Genomic DNA, 21,059 nt, shown 5'->3' with positions numbered 1-21,059 from the left:
TCTTTTCCCCCAATATAATGCTAGGACATTTTTTGTTTGTCACTGCTCTATTCTGTGTACCTAGCACAGTGCCTGACAAGTGGTAAGCACTCGAGAAATTCAGTGGAGAGACAAATTTGAGGTTACATTTTGATTGTCAGCACTTTTTAAATTGTTTAAAATTATTTTCTTATTCAAAGATACTCAATTTGGAATATTGGTTTTTAAATTTTAGATCTAATGGTGTTAGGATAAGTTGCCATTATACAAATAAAATTTTAATGAAGCCAGCAGCTTATTATTTAGTAGCTTTTTCATACTTATATAAGGAAATGATTTTCTAGATGAATGAACTTCTCCACTACATTAGTTATCTATTAATGACGTCTGATTGCAATTTCCCAGGAGATCCTACACCGGAACTGCTCGATCAGGCCTTTCGCAAACTCTGACACAATGGAATCATGAGGGATGGTAAATACTAGTGGTGTGAAGTTTTGTGATATCACGATAGAAAGACTTCCATATATATTTTACTTGAAAACTTCATCATTAGATTATCCTTGCAGTTTTTCTCAAAAAAAGAGTGATGCTCTTTAGAAGACCAAGATAAATGATAAATCAAGCCATCTAGTCAAATATATAAAGGATCTACCTTAACTTTTTTAATGTAATTACAAAATAGTCCATGTTCATCATAAAAATCAAAGCAATGCAGAAAGGTAATCAAAAGAAGTAAAGAGTACCCCAGATCCTGCCACCTTTTGGCAACCCACGTTCTGAAATCTGGTTATGTGCATAGACATACACACACGTAGATCTTTCTCGTAAATGGAAATCATACTATTCATAAGTGTTCTTTGATCTTTTTAAACTCATTTTTTTTGTGAGTAACGGAAGAACTAATGCTGTCCTTGAATGCGATCTGAAATTTCACAGTAAATTAAATATATGACCCAAACCAATTTTAGATAGAGGTAATTTTAAAGCAGGGGAAATATTCTTAGTTTAATTTTAAAAGAACCTTTAAGTAACACGACATTGGCTTATTTCCCATACAGCTGTTGGGTAGTATACAGCTACTTGGATAGTATGGAAGATAGAGCATAAGAGATAGCTTAAATATTGGTTCAACATTTCCTGAGAGAAACCGAATGCTGTTTAGGAGAGAGAGACCTGCTAATGGCAGCATCGTCTTTCCCCTGTTGCCTTCAACTGTGAAGTTCTTGGCCGTGAATTTGTATATTCCTCTTAGCAAAACAGAAACCTGCAGTTAACTAGAGGTTAGCCATTTTAACTTGGGAATGCTCTTTGGGGAGTATGACCCTTGCCCGTGTCCCCACACCAAGTAGTGGTCTTTTCAGTAATATACAGTGCTTACTCTAAGGTGTAGCAAATTCTTCTTCTGTCTTTTTCATGATGTTTTCATGGATTGGCTGTCTGTGCTCCCCCCCCCACCCCCCTTACTCTGGCTGTGTTTCTATATATGGTTTGGCTGTTGTCTCACACTGTATACTCTTTTTTTTTTCTTTTAAGGATTTTGTTTATTTATTTATTTGTCAGAGAGAGAGAGTGCACACAAGCAGGCAGAGGCAGAGAGATAAGCAGGCTCCCTGCCGAGCAAGGAGCCCCATGCAGGACTCAATCCCAGGACCCTGGGATCATGACCGGAGCTGAAGGCAGCGGCCCAACCGACTGAGCCACCCAGGTGCCTCTCACACTTGATAGCTCTTTTTCCTAAACTTGCTTCCCTCCCAGTCTGCTCCAGTGAGTAAATCCGCATCTCTCCATTGGTACTGTTGCTCCCTTAGCCCAAGAATCCCTCATCTTTCTTTCCTGAAATGGACTCCTGTTGGTTTCTGTTGGATGTTTTTACAGTCTCTTTCTCTTTTTCCATACAGTAGACAGTGATCTCGTAAAAAGAATCAGATAATGTTACTCTTCTTAACACCCTCCTTTGTTCTTGGAATAAACTCTGCATTAATTGCCACCACCTACAAGGCTCCGCAAGATCTGTCCCTTGCTTACCCCTTGTCCTGATCTTTTGATGGTCTCTCCCTCATTCACTCTGCTTGGCTGCATCGTCCAAACATATCAAGATTGCTTCCCCCAGATAGATCAGACTTGTTCCTGCCTTCACGCCTTTACACCAGCTGTTTCCTCTGCCTCCAGTGCTCTGCCCCAGAACTCACCCTGGGAGGCGGCCGGCCCCTTGGTGATGGTTACGCAGGTTTCAGATGTCACCTCCTCCAGGAGGTCTTCCCCAGTCCTCCAGTGCAGTGGCGCTCCTGTTCCATGGCAGTGCTGTTTTATTTTCTCCACAACATCTAGCCATCTGGAACCATCTTTGTGTCTCTGTCTCTTATTCCCTTGTCAGAATTTGAGTTCCATGGGAGGGTCGAGCTTGTCTGTCTTGTCCACCCTGTACTCCTAACCCACAGAACAATGCACAGTAAATCCTTATGCCTAGGTTAAAAAAAAAAAAACAACAAAAAAAAAAACAGTTGAGCAAATCACTCAGATGGAGAAATGTGTTTTTTAACACCCCAGGGTGGCTGGAACCAGCTGTTCACGTAGGAAGGGAGGAAGGTGAAGGGGGCAGAACGTAAGGCCCTTTTCAGTTCTCGTTAAAGCGTAAAGCGAAGAGTACAAAATGTGGCCCAACAGTGAACGCACAACTGATTTCACACTGAAGAAGGACAAGTTCTTCAAACAAACTCGAATCAGATTAATCCTGAGGATTTCCTGTACTATTAATAACTTCAGTTGCTAAGCTATGTGAGATAGGTAGATAATTTGATCACGCCCAGAAGAGATGCTTGATTGTGAATAGTGTTTTTTTGTATTAAAATAAAAAAAAATATATATTGTTCTTTGAATATATATGAGAAAAAATTCTTGGTGTTGCTTGTAGTTCATTTCTGTCATTAGGTCATACTTTATATTTGTAATGCTTTAATTTATGTGTTTTCCAGAAGTGTTTTCAAATAACTGCCATGCTTATGGGTTAGGAAAGATTGTACTATAAGGGAAATATTTCCCTACCTTTAATAAAATGTGCCCCAAAGAATTTTTATTTTGAGCAGTAAAGGAGAATGCGTTCATAAAACCTCTAAGAAAAAGTTGAAATAGGTTACTATACAATTGTATAGTAACTTTGTTGTTTAGTTTGTAAACTGGTGTTTTTTTTAATTGTCCCCTGAAGATAAGAGGAATAATCAACCTAGTGATTTATGTTAAATATATGTGAGATAAAACTTTCCATCTGGTTCTTTTCTCCTTCACGTGGAGATAGTTTTGGTAAAAGTAAGGGTAAATCTAGTATGAGATCTCAGTTAGTTTTTTTAGAGTCAGCATTTTTTTCCTGAGAAATAGAGCGTGTGCATCTGCATGCAGGTGCCTGAGTGGGGCAAGGGGCAAAGGGTGAGAGATAATCGCAGGCAGAGTACACTGAGCTCGGAGCCTGACACCAGCTGGATCTCACAATCCCGAGATTGAGACCTGAGCGGAAATCAAAGAGTCAGACACTTAACCAACTGAACCTCCCAGGCATCCCTTAGAGTCAACATTTCTTAAATTTATTTGACTATTGCCTTAGAGTGGCATCTAGGGAGGTGGTCCATATATTCTAACAATTCTTCTGTTCCTTCAAATATCCTTTTCAGAGATGTCTCATAGTCAGTATTGGAATTATGAAAGAAATTTAGCATATCTTTGCTTTACTTTATAATGGAAAAACTTCAGTTTTAAAAACTAAATGAAGGCTTATAATTTCCTCAGTTGACTTCATATTAATATTGTATTAATTTATGAAGCCAGTGCTGCTGTTGTGCAGTTGAGGTTATCACTTGTGAGGTCATGAAAGAGCTTGTGAAGTAAATCTGGGTAAAGAACAAAGAACATTGTATAATTTTGTGAAGTAAGAGATTGAAAAGAAATAAACCCAGACCTGAGTGACTAACTCCTTTTCCATTTGCATTTTATCTGAACACGAGGACAGTGCCTTATACTCTGCAGCAGATGGAAGTCCAGGGGTGCCAAGTCCAGAGAAAGTGCCCTACCTATGGAGAGAGAAAATGATCTGGGGTCAGAAAAAAGTGGACTCTTTTTAGTATGAGTGCAAGTTAAGGGTCTGTATTTAAAATATGTCCATAAAACTCTTAAGATTCTTGACGCCAAAGACTGTTTTGGACAATACACCTGCATCAGAAGCCAAGATACACTTTTTGGAGAGAAGTAGTTGAAGCTTCCTTGGTGTTTGTCCTTAGAAAGCTGATAAGTTTTACTGTGAGATAAATGGATTATTTGTTTCAGGGGATGTCCTATTGTCTTGGCCTCCATGTCCATCAAGGACTTTTATTTTCTTTATAAGCCAGTGTTTTAATCTTGTATCTATAAGGAGCAGTTTTCATTTACTTTATTAGATGTCGTAAATAAGTGGACTTAAAAAAAAATCTTTTCTTTTCTTTCATTAAAGCTGCACGTCATTGACTCCTGGACCCAACTGTGACCGATTTAAACTGCACATACCGTATGCTGGAGAGACATTAAAATGTAAGTAAATGATGACTCTTTTATCGAAAGTGTAGATTACAGTAATAGTTATCAGACTTTGCTTCCATTTTTGCTTCTGGCTGTTAAGTGTTATCGCTAGGATTTACCACTTTTTAAAAGTTTCTTTCATTCCTCGTTCTATTGAAAGTAAGGCACTTGGCAGGGAATAAGCTGTGGTCAATGAGGCATACACCGAAATTCTCAATTTTTAGGCCTATGAGGTAATTCTTATATTTTTTTGTTTTTTCTCCACTGGAAGATCTTATGTAATGCCCCAATAGAGAGAATCCACTGCTTTAAAATACCTACTCTTTAGAAACAACATTTCGATAGGAATGGCTGTTATCTCCCACTGTCGCTAACTTCCTTCTGGAGCCATTGCTGCCAAGAGCCATTGTTGCCGATGGGTTCCTGATCGCCCCCTGAGCCTACGAGTCCTACCCCAGAGACTCTTGGCATAGTTTTGGAATGCCGACAGGTTTCCAAGGGTCAGAAACGCAAATGGCTACCACAGCTGGACTGGTAACAGAAATGAGGGGAGCGGGCTAGGTGGGGCAAATTGGGGCACACCTACCCTCCTGGAGGGGACTGCCTCTGTTGATTTATTGAGAAAAGGTGGAAATCCATATCAGTTTTGGATGCTGACTACTTTTTTAAAAGTTAAATCATAGTGTGAGCCAACGTGTAATGCTGTTCCAGCCGTATGTGTGTGGGGTGTGGCCAGAGCTCTTGGACGGCTGGTTTGGAACCTTGGAGAAGAGCAGGCAAGACCTACCGCTGCTGATTCAGTCCACGTCTGTACGCCCTGGGTTGTATCCACCCTTCTCCGGCCGTTATGACCAGTGCTGATGCTCTAGCCTAGTGTGGAGGTAGTGGTGGCTTTGGTTAGTTAGTAACGATCTCACCAGGAATTTTCTCTCTTGAACCTATGCTTGTGGTAAACAGGGTCTTTCCATTCTTAACAAGAGGAATAAAGAACATAAATGTTAAAGATGGGACAGATGAGGAAATAGTGCCTTTCAGACTGTGGATTCTGTGTCTTACAATGACAGGCCACCAGGGGCTACATCTTGGTATTCTGTAGAATCACAAGTACAGCTTTAAATGAAAAATGTAGACATTGGGGAGGGTATGTATTTAAAACAATTACAAAAAACTTCCTGTAAAAATCTATATTCATTGAAAGCTTTTAAGACACATATGCATAAAATAAGAACAAGATGTTGTGAAAGAGGAACAGAGAGGAAGAGCAAGAAAGAGCTCTCAGGAATGAAGATACCAAATTATGACTATGGTAACTAACAATTACCAGAAGCGTTCCAGGAAAGGTAGAAGAGTGGAGGGAAAGTTAAAATGAACAATGGTGAGTGCTGTGAAGTGTGTAAATCTGGTGATTCACAGACCTGTACCCCTAGGGCTAATAATACATTACATGTTTATAAAGAAATTTAAAAATTTAAAAAAATAAATGAAAAATGTAGGACATGCTAACTTATGGAGCTGGCATTATTAGCTCATTCTCTGGAAACCGTTAAAATCCATACGAATTTCACTTGCCCGTAGGACATTCTAGATTGTGAGTGTTTTTGAAAAAAAAAATTATTCACTAAATTTAAAAGAAAGGATCAAAGTAAATCACTCATATGGCTAAAAATGGAAAAAGGTCAGAAATTTTTTATACATAAATGCGGTAGTCTTCTGTTACGTTTCTTCCCAAGTCTAGTCCTGTTTCCCAAGGGAACCACTTAAATTTTGTTGATGTTGTTTCAGTATGTAGTTCTTCTGGGGATGATCGCCGTTTGTCTAAATAATATTTATGCCTCTGTTTCTTGACTTACCAGTTTTAGATATTGTTATCTTTTGACTTCCTGCTCTGATACACGAGGCATCTGCCTATTTTCACCACATTCTTTATCTTTCTCTTTCCTCCCCTTTAATGTAGTTATTATCACCACTGCTGGTTCCTGTGTTGGTTACCCTGTAGCTTTAACATTTTTCCTTTCTTTTTTTAAGGATCATTTTGAACATCGTATGGTACAGTTAAAATGAACAACCCCTAATGTTCTTAGTAAGTTCCCGGCACACAGGTAGCAGCACTGTTGTTATGTAAGCGCAATCTCTGGGTTAGGATATTTTTATTTAGTTTCCCATGAATCAGAGAGAGTGTCTTTTGGCTCCCCACTTTGTGAGACAAAGATACTAGCTCCTGCCCTTCCCTCCATTCCTCTGCTTTCACCTCCAACTTTTGTATTATTTTCCTTTTGCAATGTCAAAATTAGTGACTTATTATCTGTTCTAAAGCTCACGTTATCTTCTGCGCTTTGTTTATAAATCCCTTGAATGAATGATCTGTAGTCCTACTGTGGGGTTTGCCTGGTTTCTTCTCTTGGATTCAGCCTTGCTTTGTAGAGTATATATATGGGAAATTCTGTGTTTTAGTAGGTTAAAGAAATTGCTGGAACACAGACAGATACTTTGCTTAGATTCCTTTCCTCCCTCCACTCTTCTACCTTTCCTGGAACGCTTCTGGTAATTGTTAGTTACCATAGTCATAATTTGGTATCTTCATTCCTGAGAGCTCTTTCTTGCTCTTCCTCTCTGTTCCTCTTTCACAACATCTTGTTCTTATTTTATGCATATGGGTCTTAAAAGCTTTCAATGAATATAGATTTTTACAGGAAGTTTTTTGTAATTGTTTTAATTTTCTCCGGGGATTGTATTTTTGTTGGTTTATCATCTTTGTCCTCTGTTATTCTAAATAAAAGATGGGTTAGAGTCCCTGGGTGGCTCAGTTGGTCAAGTGTCTGTCTTTGGCTCAGGTCATGATCCCAGGATCCTGGGATTGAGGCCTGCATCGGGCTCCTTGCTCAGCGGGAAGCCTGCTTCTTCCTCTCCCTATGCCTGCCACTCTGACTACTTGTGTTCTCTCTCTAGCTCTATCTTTCAAATAAAATCTAAAAGAAAGTAAAAAGATGGGTTTTGGTTGTCTACTTACGTTTACGACAGACAATAAAACATTAAGACTTCTGTATGGGTGAACCGAGCTTATTGAGTATGTGGGTTAATGGTGGGCTAGCTGTTAGTATGACATACCCCTATGTATCATATTAGGGAGTTCAGCTCTTCTGGCATTCTATTTCTTTAGGAAATCCCCTACATTTTGTGGGGGGCATACACATTGATCACCATGCCATTTTGGGGGGTATCATAGACTATTCCCCATGGAGCTTTTTGTTAATTTCCCCATTCTTAGCCCCATTTTTCATTCTTCCCTTTCCTACACTGAATGACCACAAGTTTTTATGGCTTTTCTAGGACACATGGCTTCCCTCACATTACTGCAGCCAGAGCTTTCTCTGCCCTGTCTTGTCAGTGACTCCTCCTCGGTCTCCATCCTGCCTTCTAGGAATTTGTTGAAATCGCTCATCTACTGATTGCTACTCTCTTCCCTTCCTCTTCTCTTAATGTTGTTTTGGATTCTTATTTTCCCTCTTTCATTATTTAATGGAAGGATGGTTCTTACAAGGGAGAAGAAATAAATGTATGTGGTTAGTCTTGATCCAGAAATAGTGTAATTTCACAAAGATCTTACTCGCTGTATGAATTTGTGTTAGAAAGCATTTACTAATATTCTGTATCTTCTCATTGCTATATGATTTTCACAGGAAGCCTCACATAACATTGATGATTATGGTATTTGGATTGGCACTCACCATATAAGTTAATTATGTCCTCTTAAGCTATTGCTCTATATAATCATTATGTACTAGGGACTTAAGTTAAACCATAGAATGCTTTATAATAATGGAATAAAAAATGGAGTTTGCATGTTGAGGGTCTTCCGCATTAAGAGAAGTCAAGATTCTAGCATTCTAGCCTTCAGCAGCCCACAGCTGAATAAAAGGAAAAACCAATGGATTATACACTATTTTTATAAAAGTTCATTGAATTGGAAGAATGAGTATTTTTTTTTCTTCTGAAATTCTTGACATTATTTAGGAAGGCTTTCTGAAAGATACTGGTTATATGATTAAGGTTAGTGTTAGAATCCCTCGCTTTAAAAAAATTATGCGTTAAACTCTAAAAGTGTATACTTTGAGGTGCCGCAGTGCTTCCACACTACCAATCTTCTAAAATTTGCCGATGGAAATTGTTTTGTAATAGCTGTTGAAAATGTGATAGAATTGTCAAAAATAAATCAACCCCATGAATTATGAAACACAAGGCACTGTTCTCTGACAGAATAAAAAATGGAAAAATTTACACCAAGAAAATCAAAACAAATACGCAAACCTTTTGATCCAGTTAAAACCGAAGTGAAGATCAGCGGAACCATCTTTACTGCACCAGTGTTTTATGAATCTGCCCACATGAATTCCTTCACGCCAGTGATTACATGGCAAAGTTATCTTACTTTCTTTAACTTGAGGAATATCTAGGTTATCGTTATTTCAACTTGCTTTCTTTGCAGCTGTGCATATTTTAAAATTATTTCAAAATTAGATGTTTCCAGTTTTTATTTTCTATTTTTTTAAAGATTTTATTTATTTATTTGACAGAGAGAGAGAGAAAGAGAGACAGATCACAAGTAGGCAGAGCATCAGGCAGAGAGAGAGGGGGAAGCAGGCTCCCTAGTGAGCAGAGGGCCTGATGCGGGGCTCAATCTCAGGACTCTGAGACCATGACCTGAGCCGAAGGCAGAGTCTTAACCCACCTGGGCGCCACCCAGGCGCCCCATTCCAGTTTTTAAATAAATGTTTCTGTGAGGAGTTTGTCGAGTTGTTACATGTTGAGAGTAGTAGTAATGTAGAACACTTAGAAATTTTATTGACCACAATAATTAGTAGAGGTTTGTTCTGTGCATGGTTTGAAGTTCATGGAAACAGATAATTTACTATAGCAACCAAGTTTATTGTAAAAGAATAAATAATTCTGGGCAAATCATGAATTTGCAAAGGATCATTTTCCCCTCTTGGAGAACACTAAGATCTTGCATTGCTTTAAAAGTAATGTTAGACTCACGCCTTTTTCTATTTTTTTTTTAAACTCCTTCATTTTACTTTTAAAAAACCTGGCAATGCCAGACACTTTTTACATATGTTTTTACTCCATCGGTTTTTATAATCTCAAATGTATTATATTCAAGATCAGTAAGGGCATAGTGGTTAAATATCACAAGATTTGTGATTGAATTCCACCTCCTACAACCAACATGGTGTTCACCTTTAGATAATTAACTATTACTCTCTATAATAAATATTTTAACACACGTAGTTTCCTAAAACAAACATGTAATTGAAAGGTTATATAGTTTAATAGTCCTTGGAAAACAACTGTCACAACAAACAGAAAAGCTCTTTGCCTTATTTAGGAAACAGACCTAGAAAGAGACTTAGTTTCATGGTAACAAGAAACTCACAAGTATTGATTTAAATTATATTCTATGGTAACTACTAGATAAATACTTTCTGACTTTTACCTTTATCTTTCTAAACACCGGGCAGTGGCTAACCTAGGGCTTTACAGTTTCAAAGCCATTTATATAATCAACATTTTTATCTGAAGTTTCTCGTTAAATCCTATTGAAAACTTGTGGTGGGTGGTTTCAACTATAATTTTAACCCAGGCTGAATCAAATTATTTGACTCTTATAGTAATTCTATTTCACAGCTCTAAGTTCAATGAGGTTAGAGGTGGAGACTGTTTTGTTTGTTAAATGGTATCTCCAGGCCCTAGCCTAGTGAAGATCTTCAATTCAATATTTGTTGAAGGAATGGAGTGAATGCTTGCATGAATTAATGAGGCTTAGTATTCAGATTTTTGTCGGTTGAAGTATCGTGCTATAAAGAATGTGGCATTCTGTTACTTGTATCAGTCTTCTACCAACAGAAATTCAGTCTTTAGAAGTTATTTGTTATACAGGGAGTTTGTAATTGGAACGCTGCTCTTAACAATTCAGATAAAAAGAAGGATGTAAGTTATTTTGTAGATTTGGAGTCTGTATCTGTTTTGTCTATGTGCATTTCACTTTGCCTTAAAGTAGATGAAATGAAAATAGCATGTAACTAAAATCTGTATTTCAGCGTATTTTATATATTAGAAAATAGTTCTGTAAATGTCCTCTGTGAATAAGGGACACTGTGCAGTTCGTAATCCTGAGGACGAAAGACAAGGGAGAGGACATATTTCTCCCATGAATTCGTGAACTGACGTCTATAGAATTACCACATTTGGAATTAAATCATTGAAATGAAAAGGACCAGATTATGGTACATCAGGAATGCTGTTTTTTTCTTCAGCTCTTTCAATGTGAAGAGGCAACTGTAGGGCAGTGGAAGAGATGCCAGCTTGTGTAAGATTCCCGTGCAGGGTATCAGGGAATGTCTGAGTCAAAGACAGGTCCTTGAATTTCATCATTATGCCGGAGACGATTGGAAAAGTGGATCTTCAGTGATTGAGACCGATTTAAGGAAAAACGCATGTTGAGGTTTAGGATGATGTCACTAAAACGAGTGAAAATCTCCCAGTTATAACAAAATTCAGGGAAAGAGCAGTGAGTTTTGTAAAAACACAGATTTGTAGATATGGCGACCGTAGTCACTCTGTCTAGCACTTAACTCTCGAAGAAATTACTGTGTGGATGTTTTTGTGGACCCTATAAATAGGGCAGGGAGTGAGGCTGTTTGCTGTTTTATTTCCAATCTCTAGCTTATTGCCTGGCATATAGAGGGACTTGTTTAATAGATGTTCACTTATTTGTGGAGCATAACAAATAGCATGTAGGACAAGGGGAGATGGAGAGGAGAAGGGAGTTGAGGGAAATTGGAAGGGGAGGTGAACCATGAGAGACTATGGACTCTGAAAAACAATCTGAGGGTTTTGAAGGGGCAGGGGGTGGGAGGTCGGGGTACCAGGTGGTGGGTATTATAGAAGGCACGGATTGCATGGAGCACTGGGTGTGGTGCAAAATAATGAATAATGTTACGCTGAAAAAATAAAAAATTAAAAAAAAATAGATGTTGGCGGAATACATTAACCATGTTCACTCTTTGGATCTGGCCATGATGAGTTTTAATGAAGGAGTGACAGAACTTTGAAGTATTCTCAATTTTACAAGCTCTTTGAATGGCACTACTTATGTATCTACAGGAAGAGGTTATTGAAATATTTTAAGTATACTGAGGAAATTAATGACCAGTAAATCAAGCTGTTAGCTAACATTGGTTTCAAGTTTGAAATTATCTTTTGTTTAAAATTTGTATTTTTCATACTAACAATTTTTTTTCTTAATCAGGGACTGTTTGGTTATAAGAAACCCACTGAAAGAAATGTAAAGCATTTGTTTGTCTTCATGGGAATTAAATGAATTCTGTGGTGCCCAAGGGCAGGAAGTATAGCCAGACCTCAGAGGGACTGGAGCCTGGGACTAGCAGGATGGGAGATACTATAGCAGACAATCAGCATCTGTGTCCTTGTTCGTCTGTCTCTTTCTCCTGCAGCACAGTCTGTTGTCACTTTATTTACTTTATTCTTTTCCCCCCAGATTTCGCTTTCTCTCCTCACATAGAGAAGAAATGGCTGAGCCCCCTTTGTGACTCAGTTCAAGGCCACCAGAGGCAGCCTCTGGTCTTTGAGTCTCAATTCTTGGGAGAGATGGTCCTATTGGCAGCTTGGACTGGGTGTCCACTCTTGATCCAGGGGTTTGATCAAGAGTCCTGGGTTATGGTTACAGGGGGACAGTTTAGCACAGGTAAGCATGAGCTGGGCAGGTACCCAGAGAGGTATCTGTTACAGTGTTTCAGGGATTCTTTCGAAAGAGCTTCCAAATGAAATTATAGACCTTTTCCTTTTGTCTTTAACAATAGAAGCAGTATGGTTGTTTATCATTTGAGAGGAATGATGAACATTTCAAAGCTATTTGCAACAGAGTGAGGAAGTCATGCTAAAAAATTATCTCCAAAGGTTTTGAAGTGGAAAGTCTTTCCCAGAGGAAAAGCCTGTGTGTGTGTGTGTGTGTCTCTGTCTGTTAACAAGAGAAAAAGTGGAAAAAATAAGATTATGATTTTGGGGCGCCTGGGTGGCTCAGTGGGTTAAAGCCTCGGCCTTCGGCTCAGGTCATGATCTCAGGGTCCTGGGATCGAGCCCCGCATCGGGCTCTCTGCTCAGAGGGGAGCTTGCTTCCTTCTCTCTCTCTGCCTGGCTCTCTGCCTACTTGTGATCTCTGTCTGTCAAATAAATAAATAAAATCTTAAAAAAAAATAGCCCAAATTAAAAAAAAATAATTATGATTTGGATAATACATTCCCTCCCGTGTCATCAGAGAATATGGTAAAGTTACTGTTCATTTCCAAGGTTTCATCACTGAATTTAAATTTGTATGTTTTGGGGAATGATTAGAATAAAATGAGATAAACCTTAGAACTGCTACTTAAGTGGGATGTTTTATTAAAGAGTGGTCACACATACACAAAGATTTTTACAGACACATTGCAAATAGTGTTCCAGAACTTCTGCTTTACTGGGTCTTGAAACTTAACTTCACGTTGGATCCTGTCTCCTTGTAGGAGACAGAGTGTGGCTTCGCTGCTCCGTGTGTGCAGGTGCTCTTACCCGGCACTTCTCACATCTCAGATCTGCCACGTTTTGCTTTGTCTTAGCTAGCCGCATTGGTCAACTCAGAGTGCTCATTTTTTTTTTCTTTTCCTGGCGTTTGTCCTCTATGATCTTTCCTATGCAGTACTGTGTAGAGACCCTCAAGGTCCTGATGCAGAAACTGACCACCAGGGTGGGAGCCCGCAAAGGCCCCGGGGTGTTGTGGCAAGTGTTGCCCCAGCTGAAAAAGTTATTAAGGTCCTGGTGATTTAATCTCATCTCTAAGAAGTTTGCACTTTGTTTGGTTTGTTACTGTCCCTTGTATTTTGCATTTTGACCAATAGAAAGCTGAAAGCTGGCTACGGTGGCTATAGCTGCTGGCACTTACTGGGACAGCAGTGTGATTTCTTTCTTACATTGTTTAAAATAAATAATCTGTTTGGACAGTGTTAACCGAGTAATCTTTCTGTGTTAACCCTGTCCTCCTCCCTTTCAGTATTTTAGTGACTGAAACTCTCAGCCTGGTATTCAAGGCTCTCACAGCCTGCTGTTCCCGCCTCCCTGCGCCCCCCCCCCCCATAGGGGCTCAGCTGACAATGATCCAAGCCAAAAGCCTACACAACCGATTTGCACGGTGTACTTCTTAAATACCCCGCCTTTCCAGTTTCAGCTTTTGTTCACACCGTTCTGGCTTTAGTAGGACGGGCCAAGGAAATCCTAAAGTAGCCTGACTGTTTTAGGGGCATCTTTGATTCTTCACTTGCACTCACCAGTCTGCCGCTCTGATGGATGCGCTCCTTGGCTGGCGCCCTTCTCCCTTCTCGTCTCCAAGATCACCTGCAGGGAGAGTAGGCGTTAATTGCGCTCCCTCTGACTTGTAACAGTTGAGCTAAGGAAAAAGTTGGACACTGTGTCCAGGGACTTAGTATTTTGCATCATGCTGAGAGGCATTATAATTTTCCTTGGTAGCATAGTTCATTTTACTTTTATTTTTATCTTTCTAAAAGATTCATTTACTTAAAGATTATTATTATCTAGCATTCAGAGTATTTTTAGAGGCTAATTAGGGAGGCAGGTCACCTTTGATGTGTGAATGTTCTAAAAAATGCTCATGAAAGGCAAGTAAGAAGTGCTAATTTCGTGGATTAGACATTATCTCTCCCTTAGATTTTGAGGATTCCTTTGTCCTGGTATTTCAGAACATTTTATTTTCTTGGAATTCATGGAATGTTAAAAAAAAAACCTTCTGATTATCATTTATTAAAAAATAGCTGATATAATTATTAAAATAACTTATTTAGCATTTATTTTATTTAGCAGAAGTAGAGAGGCTTATATAAATGATCTCATTTAATCACACAGTGAGTCTGAGGTAGAAATTTATATCCCTTTTTAAAAATATTAACTTTATTGAGGTATAATTTGTATATAATAAAATGTACCCATTTAGTATGTACAGTTTAATACACTTTGTTAGTTGTAAACACCTGAATAACTCAGCCATAGTCAAGATACAGAACATTTCCGTCCCTCCAAGATACAGAACATTTCATTCCTTCTCTAAGTCTGTCTCCTCTACCACCATCCCTGTAATCCTTGAGCCTTCTCTTTCAAGCTATAGAACAGTTTTGCCTGTTTTAGAATTTCATATATATGGAATCATATACGATGTAAGTTTTTGGCGTCTGGCTTCTTTCATTCAGCATAATGTTTCTGAGATTTGTCCATAATTTTCCTCGTATCAGTACTTCGTTTCTTTTAGTGCCACACAGTGCGACATTATACAGGTGTATGTGCCACAGTTTTTTGTAGTCATTCACCTATTGAGGACATTTGAGTTTCCAGGTTTTGCCTATTAGGAATAAAGCCGCTATCATATTTTTGTACATGTCTTTTGTGGAGATACGTTTTAAGTTTTCTGGGTACATTCTTAGGACTGGTATTGCTGTGTCGTAAGCTAACTGTATGTGTATAAGTAATTGCTAACCTGTTTTCCAAAGTGGTTGTATTGTTTTACATCCCTGCTAGAAATTTATGAGCAGTCTAGTTACTCCATGTTTTTGCCAAATTGGGTATTGATATTATTTTTAATTATATCCATTCTAGTGGATGTGTAGTGATAGCTCATTGTGGTTTTAATTTGCATTTTTATTTCCATCTGTCTGTCTCTCTTATGTTGTGAAATGCCTGTTGACATCTTTTTTAAAAAAATATTTTATTTATTTATTTGACAGAGAGAGAGAGAGAGAGAGATCACAAGTAGGCAGAGAGAGAGAGAGGAGGAAGCAGGCTCCCCGCTGAGCAGAGAGTCTGATGCGGGACTCGATCCCAGGACTCTGGGACCATGACCTGAGATGAAGGCAGAGGCTTTAATCCACTGAGCCACCCAGGTGCCCCCTTGTTGACATCTTTTGCTCAACATTTTGATTGGATTGTTGGGCTTTTTGTTGAGTTATAGGTAGTTTTTATGTAGTCTAGAAAGAACTTAGTTGTTACTTTGTCAGTATTTTCTCCCAGTCTGTGGCTTTCCTTTTTAGTTTCTTAATGATATCTTTTCAGGAGCAGAAGTTTTTAATATTGATGAAGTCCAGTTTAACAATTTTTCTTTTATAGTTTATATTTCCGGCTTTTTAAGAAACTTTGCCTTTCTGAAGGTGTTGAAGATTTTCTCCTAGGAGTTTTATATTTTTAGCTTTTGACCACATATACATTAATTAACCACTTACATATGAGTCTGTTTCTGGACTTTACATTGTATTCCGCTGATGTTTCCTCTCTCCTCATGTGCCTGTAACACTGCCTCAATTCCTATAGCTTTAGCATAAGTCTCTAAATTAGGTAGTGTGAGTCCTATAACTTCTTTTTTTTTTTTTTAAAGATGTTATTTATTTGACAGAGATCACAAGTAGGCAGAGAGGCAGGCAGAGGGAGAGAGGAGGAAGCAGGCTCCCTGCTGAGCAGAGAGCCTGATGCGGGACTCCATCCCAGGAGCCTGAGATCATGACCTGAGCCGAGGGCAGCGGCTTAACCCACTGAGCCACCCAGGCGCCCTATAACTTCTTTTTTTAAAAATAATTTTTAAGTTTTGATTATGTTATATTAGACATCATATAGTACATCATTAGTTTTTGATGTAGTGTACCGTGATTCATTGTTTGTGTATAATACCCAGTGTTCCATTTAATCTGGGCCCTCCTTAATACCCATCACCAGGCTCACCCATCCCCCACCCCCTCCCTTTTAAAACCCTCAGTTTGTTTCTCAGAGTCCATAGTCTCTCATGGTATGTCTCCCACTCTGATTCCCCACTCTTTGTTTTTCCTTTCTCCTAATGTCCTCCATGCTATTTCTTCTGTTCCACAAATAAGTGAAACTATATGATAATTGACTTTCTCTGTTTGACTTATTTCACTCAGCATAATCTCCTGCAGTCCATCCATGTTGATACAAAAGTTGGGTATTCATCCTTTCTGATGGAGGCATAATACTCCATAGTATATATAGATCATATCTTCTTTATCCATTCATCTGTTGAAGGGCATCTTGGCTCTTTCCACAGTTTGGCGACTACAGACAGTGCTGCTGTGAACTTCTTTTTCAAAACTGTTTTGACTATTCTAGGTCCTTAGTATACCCATAGAGATTTTAGAATCAGCTTGTCAAATGTAGAAGTCCTGCTGGAATTGAACTGAATCTGAAGTTTGTAGAGAACCTACATCTTAATATCAAGCGTTCTAGTAGATGAAAATGGTAGTCTCTCCAATATTAGGTATTATTTCCTCTGTATCCTTAAATTCACTTATTAGTTTTTAGTAACTTTTTTGTAGGCTCCTTATGTATTTTCTTTAAAAAACAATCATGTCACTTGTGAAAAAGACAGTTTTGCTTCTTCCTTTCCAGTCTGTAGGATTTATATTTCTTATTCTTGCTTTACTGCACTGAACAGGCTCTCCAGCAAAATGTTGAGTAGAAGTGATGAAATAAGACATCCTTGCCTGATTTCCACCCTTAAGGGGAAGGTGTTTAGCATTTCATCACTAAGCACAATTGTCAACTGTACTGTCCCTTTATCAGTTTGAGAAAGTCACCATCTCTTTTAACAGGCTGAGAGTTTTTATTATGAAAAGAATGTTAATATCTTAAATGCTTTTTCTCTGTTAGGATGACGACTCTTTTTATTCTATTAATATGTAAGTAAGCTGATTTTCAGATGTTGCGTTCCTCGCAGTTGATCATTATGTATTATCCTTATTAGGTATTGCTGGATTTGATTCATTCATACTCGTTTAAGGACGTTTGTATCTGTATCTGGTGCTGTTCTTTCTGTACTTCTCTTGTGGTCCTTTGGTATCAAAAGGTACAAATTCCAGTTATAGAATAAGTCATGGGGATGTAATCTATATATAGCATGGTGACTGTAGTTCTGTATTGCCCATTTGAGAAAATAAGAGAAGAAAGCCAGTAGTGGTATTACCCTTCCCATTTCTCTTTCGATACCATTCACATTAATGCCATTGGTAACAACCCCACTGAAACAAAATAAAACAAAAATCCTTGTTTTTCTTCTGCCTTTGGCTACAGGGCCAGGTTGTAAAAAGGAAGGGAACAAAATGTTTTAGTAAGATCATGTCTTTAGTGATGGGGAATTAGAGCCATTAAAAATCACAAACAACTTAACCAAAAATATGGCAAAAGACAAAGGTGGTGGCTAGAAAGCTCAGGACATTCCAGGGAGTTTTGTAAATTCGGGATTGCAGATGAAGACCAGATACATCTAATTTGTGAGGAGGAATGAAGGACTTAGGGAGGAAATGGAGTTAGCTTGAGGAGAAGAGAGAATTGTTAAAAAAAAAATTCTTGTGCAGTCTGAATAAAATTTATGTTGCCCCCTTACTGGGGCCTTAGAAATTAGAATCTTTGCACAGTACTCTTGTGCCCTGTATTGGATAGTGGTACTGTGAGCCCAAGTTGATGTGGTTGCATTCAGTGTATAGGAAAGTTACACACAACTCATCTCCAGTTAGTTCTTCTTTTGTACTGATGCCTAAACCTCTCCATCTGGACCAGTGCCAATTTGCCACTAAATTTAAATAAATAAGAACATTTCTCATCAATAGGGGTGGCAAATTTAGCCCCTCTTTAGAGCACTGAGCAATTTATGACCATATGTTAAATACCATAAAACAGCTTTAAAGACTTGGTCCCTGGCCATTGCCAGATTGCACCGTAGGAGTACAGCAGCGCTGCGAAGGACTGGGAATGCTTCCTCCGGCCCTTGGAGGCCTCAGTAACTCACTGATGTCACAGCCAGAGAGGCCTGTTTTCAAACATTCCCTTTATAAAGGTGAAATACTAAAAGATTCCATTTTGGCATTTGGGTGCAAAGAAGGCAGGACTTCTTTCTGATTCTGAAGGGTCAAAATTAATATGGAAAGTGTTGTGTGGGAGAATGAGTAACTTGGCAGCAGTGAGTCCAGAAGGCAAGTCTAGGAATAGGTAGTAGATATCCTACTCATTCTTTTTCTTGGAGCATGAACTGGACTTTTATAAGGCACAAGCAAACCAAATATCACATGCTTCTAAATTGTTTTCCTTCTGCCAACTTTTATGGCATTAATACTAATGTTAAAAATTGTTATTAAAATTTCGTCCCATAGTCTTGCCAGTTGTAAGGATTTCTTTTCTTCTAGGAGGATGACTCATGATTTGGTGAACTCCAAATATTAGTTTTTCTCCTTACCATCAGCCCAGGCTATGAATCACTGATGGCATCCAGCGGGCTCATGGCTGAGGGAAGGAAGGGGTGTGTGTGTGTGTGTGTGCCAGCAAACATGTGATTTTTGGTGCTAGAGGACCTCAGCTGGACTTTTAGCCATGTTAAACCTCTGGTTCAGGCAGGGGGCAGTGTTATTAAAAAGGAACAGGCACCAAAAAGCTTTGTACAAGGTTTTTCGGACTGTTCCTTCTGAAGGATAATTCTTCCTACATAGGAAGATGATGGAATTTGGCTGCCAGAGGTCCAGGATTCCTAGCCTTCTCGAATGTGTAAGTGCCAGCCCAAGGGCTGATTTCCTGTCAGTTCCTGTGTGGTTTGCACTACATCCTCTTTGCAACAGATCGGTATTTTAGGTCATCTATCATAACTGCGATCCTGTACATTCTTGGCAATTTGATCTTCGTTTATAGAAGGCAGCTGGCATGTTTCTCTAGGAAGTGCAGCTGGAGAGTCCTGTCTCCCTTTTCCTAAGGCCAGGAAGTACACTATTGTTATTCGTCTCTGCTTTCTTCCTTTGAAAGAGCAAAAATCTTCAGGCTTCGGCAAATTGTACAATTCGAAATTACCCTTTCCGTTTGTCGGTCTGGGGCAAAAACTTGAGTGATCTTTGACATCATTTGTAAGTCTTGCCTGGTTTTTCCATAACACGATATGTGTGTTAGTGTGCGCCCCCCCCCCCCCCCCCCCCCGCCATGAAGTCCTGTTGAAGTCCTCAGAGACAGGCAGGGTGTTTTGTTTTGTTTTGTTTTGTTTTGGGTTTTGATTTTCAAGGGTATTTCTGATTACTTAGGCTGTGCTATTGCTTAGTTATTCCTTCTCTGTGTTTCTTACCCTCAACAGTGGGATTTTTCTCTTCCTGTAAGCGGCAGCCATCAAGACTATTCACTCTGGCTATCACTTAAGTATTTCCATTGGATTTTCAAACTGTATGGAACACAGGGATAAATTAAGTCACATTTCTTTACTATTTAATATATTTTTTTAATATTTTATTTATTTATTTGACAGATCACAAGTAGGCAGAGAGGCAGGCAGGGGGCGGAGTGGGGCGGGGGAAAGCAGGCTCCCTGTGGGGCTTGATCCTTTGGCTCAGGTCATGATCCCAGGCTCCTGAGCCGAAGGCAGAGGCTTTAACCCACGAGCCATCCAGGTGCCCCCTTCACTATTTAATATTAAGATCAAAGTGAGGGTTTAGTTTTTTCAAGTTACCATGCCAGAGGGTGAACTATGTGGTAGAATTTAGAAAGCGAGAGTTTTCCTCCTTTCGTATGACTCAGCAGTCACAATTTGGTGATTTTTAAAAAAGATTTTATTTATTTGTCAGAGAGAGACAGTGAGTGCACAAGCAGGGAGAGCAGCAGGCAGGCAGAGGGAGATGGAGAAGCAGGCTTCCCGCTGAGCAGAGAGCCCGATGTGGGGCTTGATCCCAGGACCCTGAGATCATAACCTGAGCCAAAGGCAGACTTTTAACCAACTGAGCCACCCAGAGGTCCTGGGAATTTGATTTTATTTATGGAGAACAAGAATTGCCTTTAGCCCAGTTCTTCTGGGAGAAGAACCCGCTTGTAAAGAGAGTGCAGACTCCTGCCTGAGTTATTTTACATGGTACCCGTAACAATCTGTAGTGGTGCGGATCATTTCTACTTCTGGTTCTTTTCTCATCTTTGTAGAAACTCCCATCTTTGGTGGGGTTCAACAGCATCATTAGTGTAGCTCTTGGTTTCCTTTGTGTTCTGGCTCTTAAGAGGAATGCAGGGCAAGGAGACATCAACTGTGCTGCTCTACCGAAAAAAAGAAAGCACCACGAAGAAGGATTTGATGTCAGATTTAGGGACATTAGGTGGTCTCATCAGAGAAGCAGCCACATCTTGCTGGTGTGCCGAGGATGGCACGAAGGGAGAAATTTAGATTCAAGACGTGGGAGAATTTGATATCCAGATTATTTGTATCGAACTAAATCTGTAGTTCCTGAGATAATATGTTGTGAAACTCTAGAGGTGGGAACCCCCTTGATTTCTAAGGTCTGTACAACCCGTGGAGTAGTTGATCAGGGGACATTTGTTGATTAAATGAATGAATCCAGGGCACTAAGCGATTCTGTCTTGTGTGCAAAGTCTTAATTGGAAGGAATCTAAGTTTTGTGACCTTTCAGTGAGAG

General features: G+C 39.2%; 1 protein-coding gene across 3 annotated transcripts in view; it reads left to right on the top strand.

Moving 5' to 3' along the window:
* BABAM2 (BRISC and BRCA1 A complex member 2) overlaps positions 1-21,059 on the top strand; it is a 406,823-nt gene that overhangs the window by 37,342 nt on the left and 348,422 nt on the right. For all 3 annotated transcript variants that reach the window (XM_059188740.1, XM_059188742.1, XM_059188739.1), the window contains one exon: positions 4,457-4,533. In XM_059188740.1, coding sequence (XP_059044723.1) covers positions 4,457-4,533 — 77 coding nt within the window. The remainder of the gene's footprint in view (positions 1-4,456; positions 4,534-21,059) is intronic.

Source organism: Mustela lutreola, chromosome 9 (assembly GCF_030435805.1).
Source record: "Mustela lutreola isolate mMusLut2 chromosome 9, mMusLut2.pri, whole genome shotgun sequence".
NCBI lineage: Eukaryota > Metazoa > Chordata > Mammalia > Carnivora > Mustelidae > Mustela > Mustela lutreola.
This window is presented reverse-complemented; position numbering and strand designations above follow the sequence as displayed.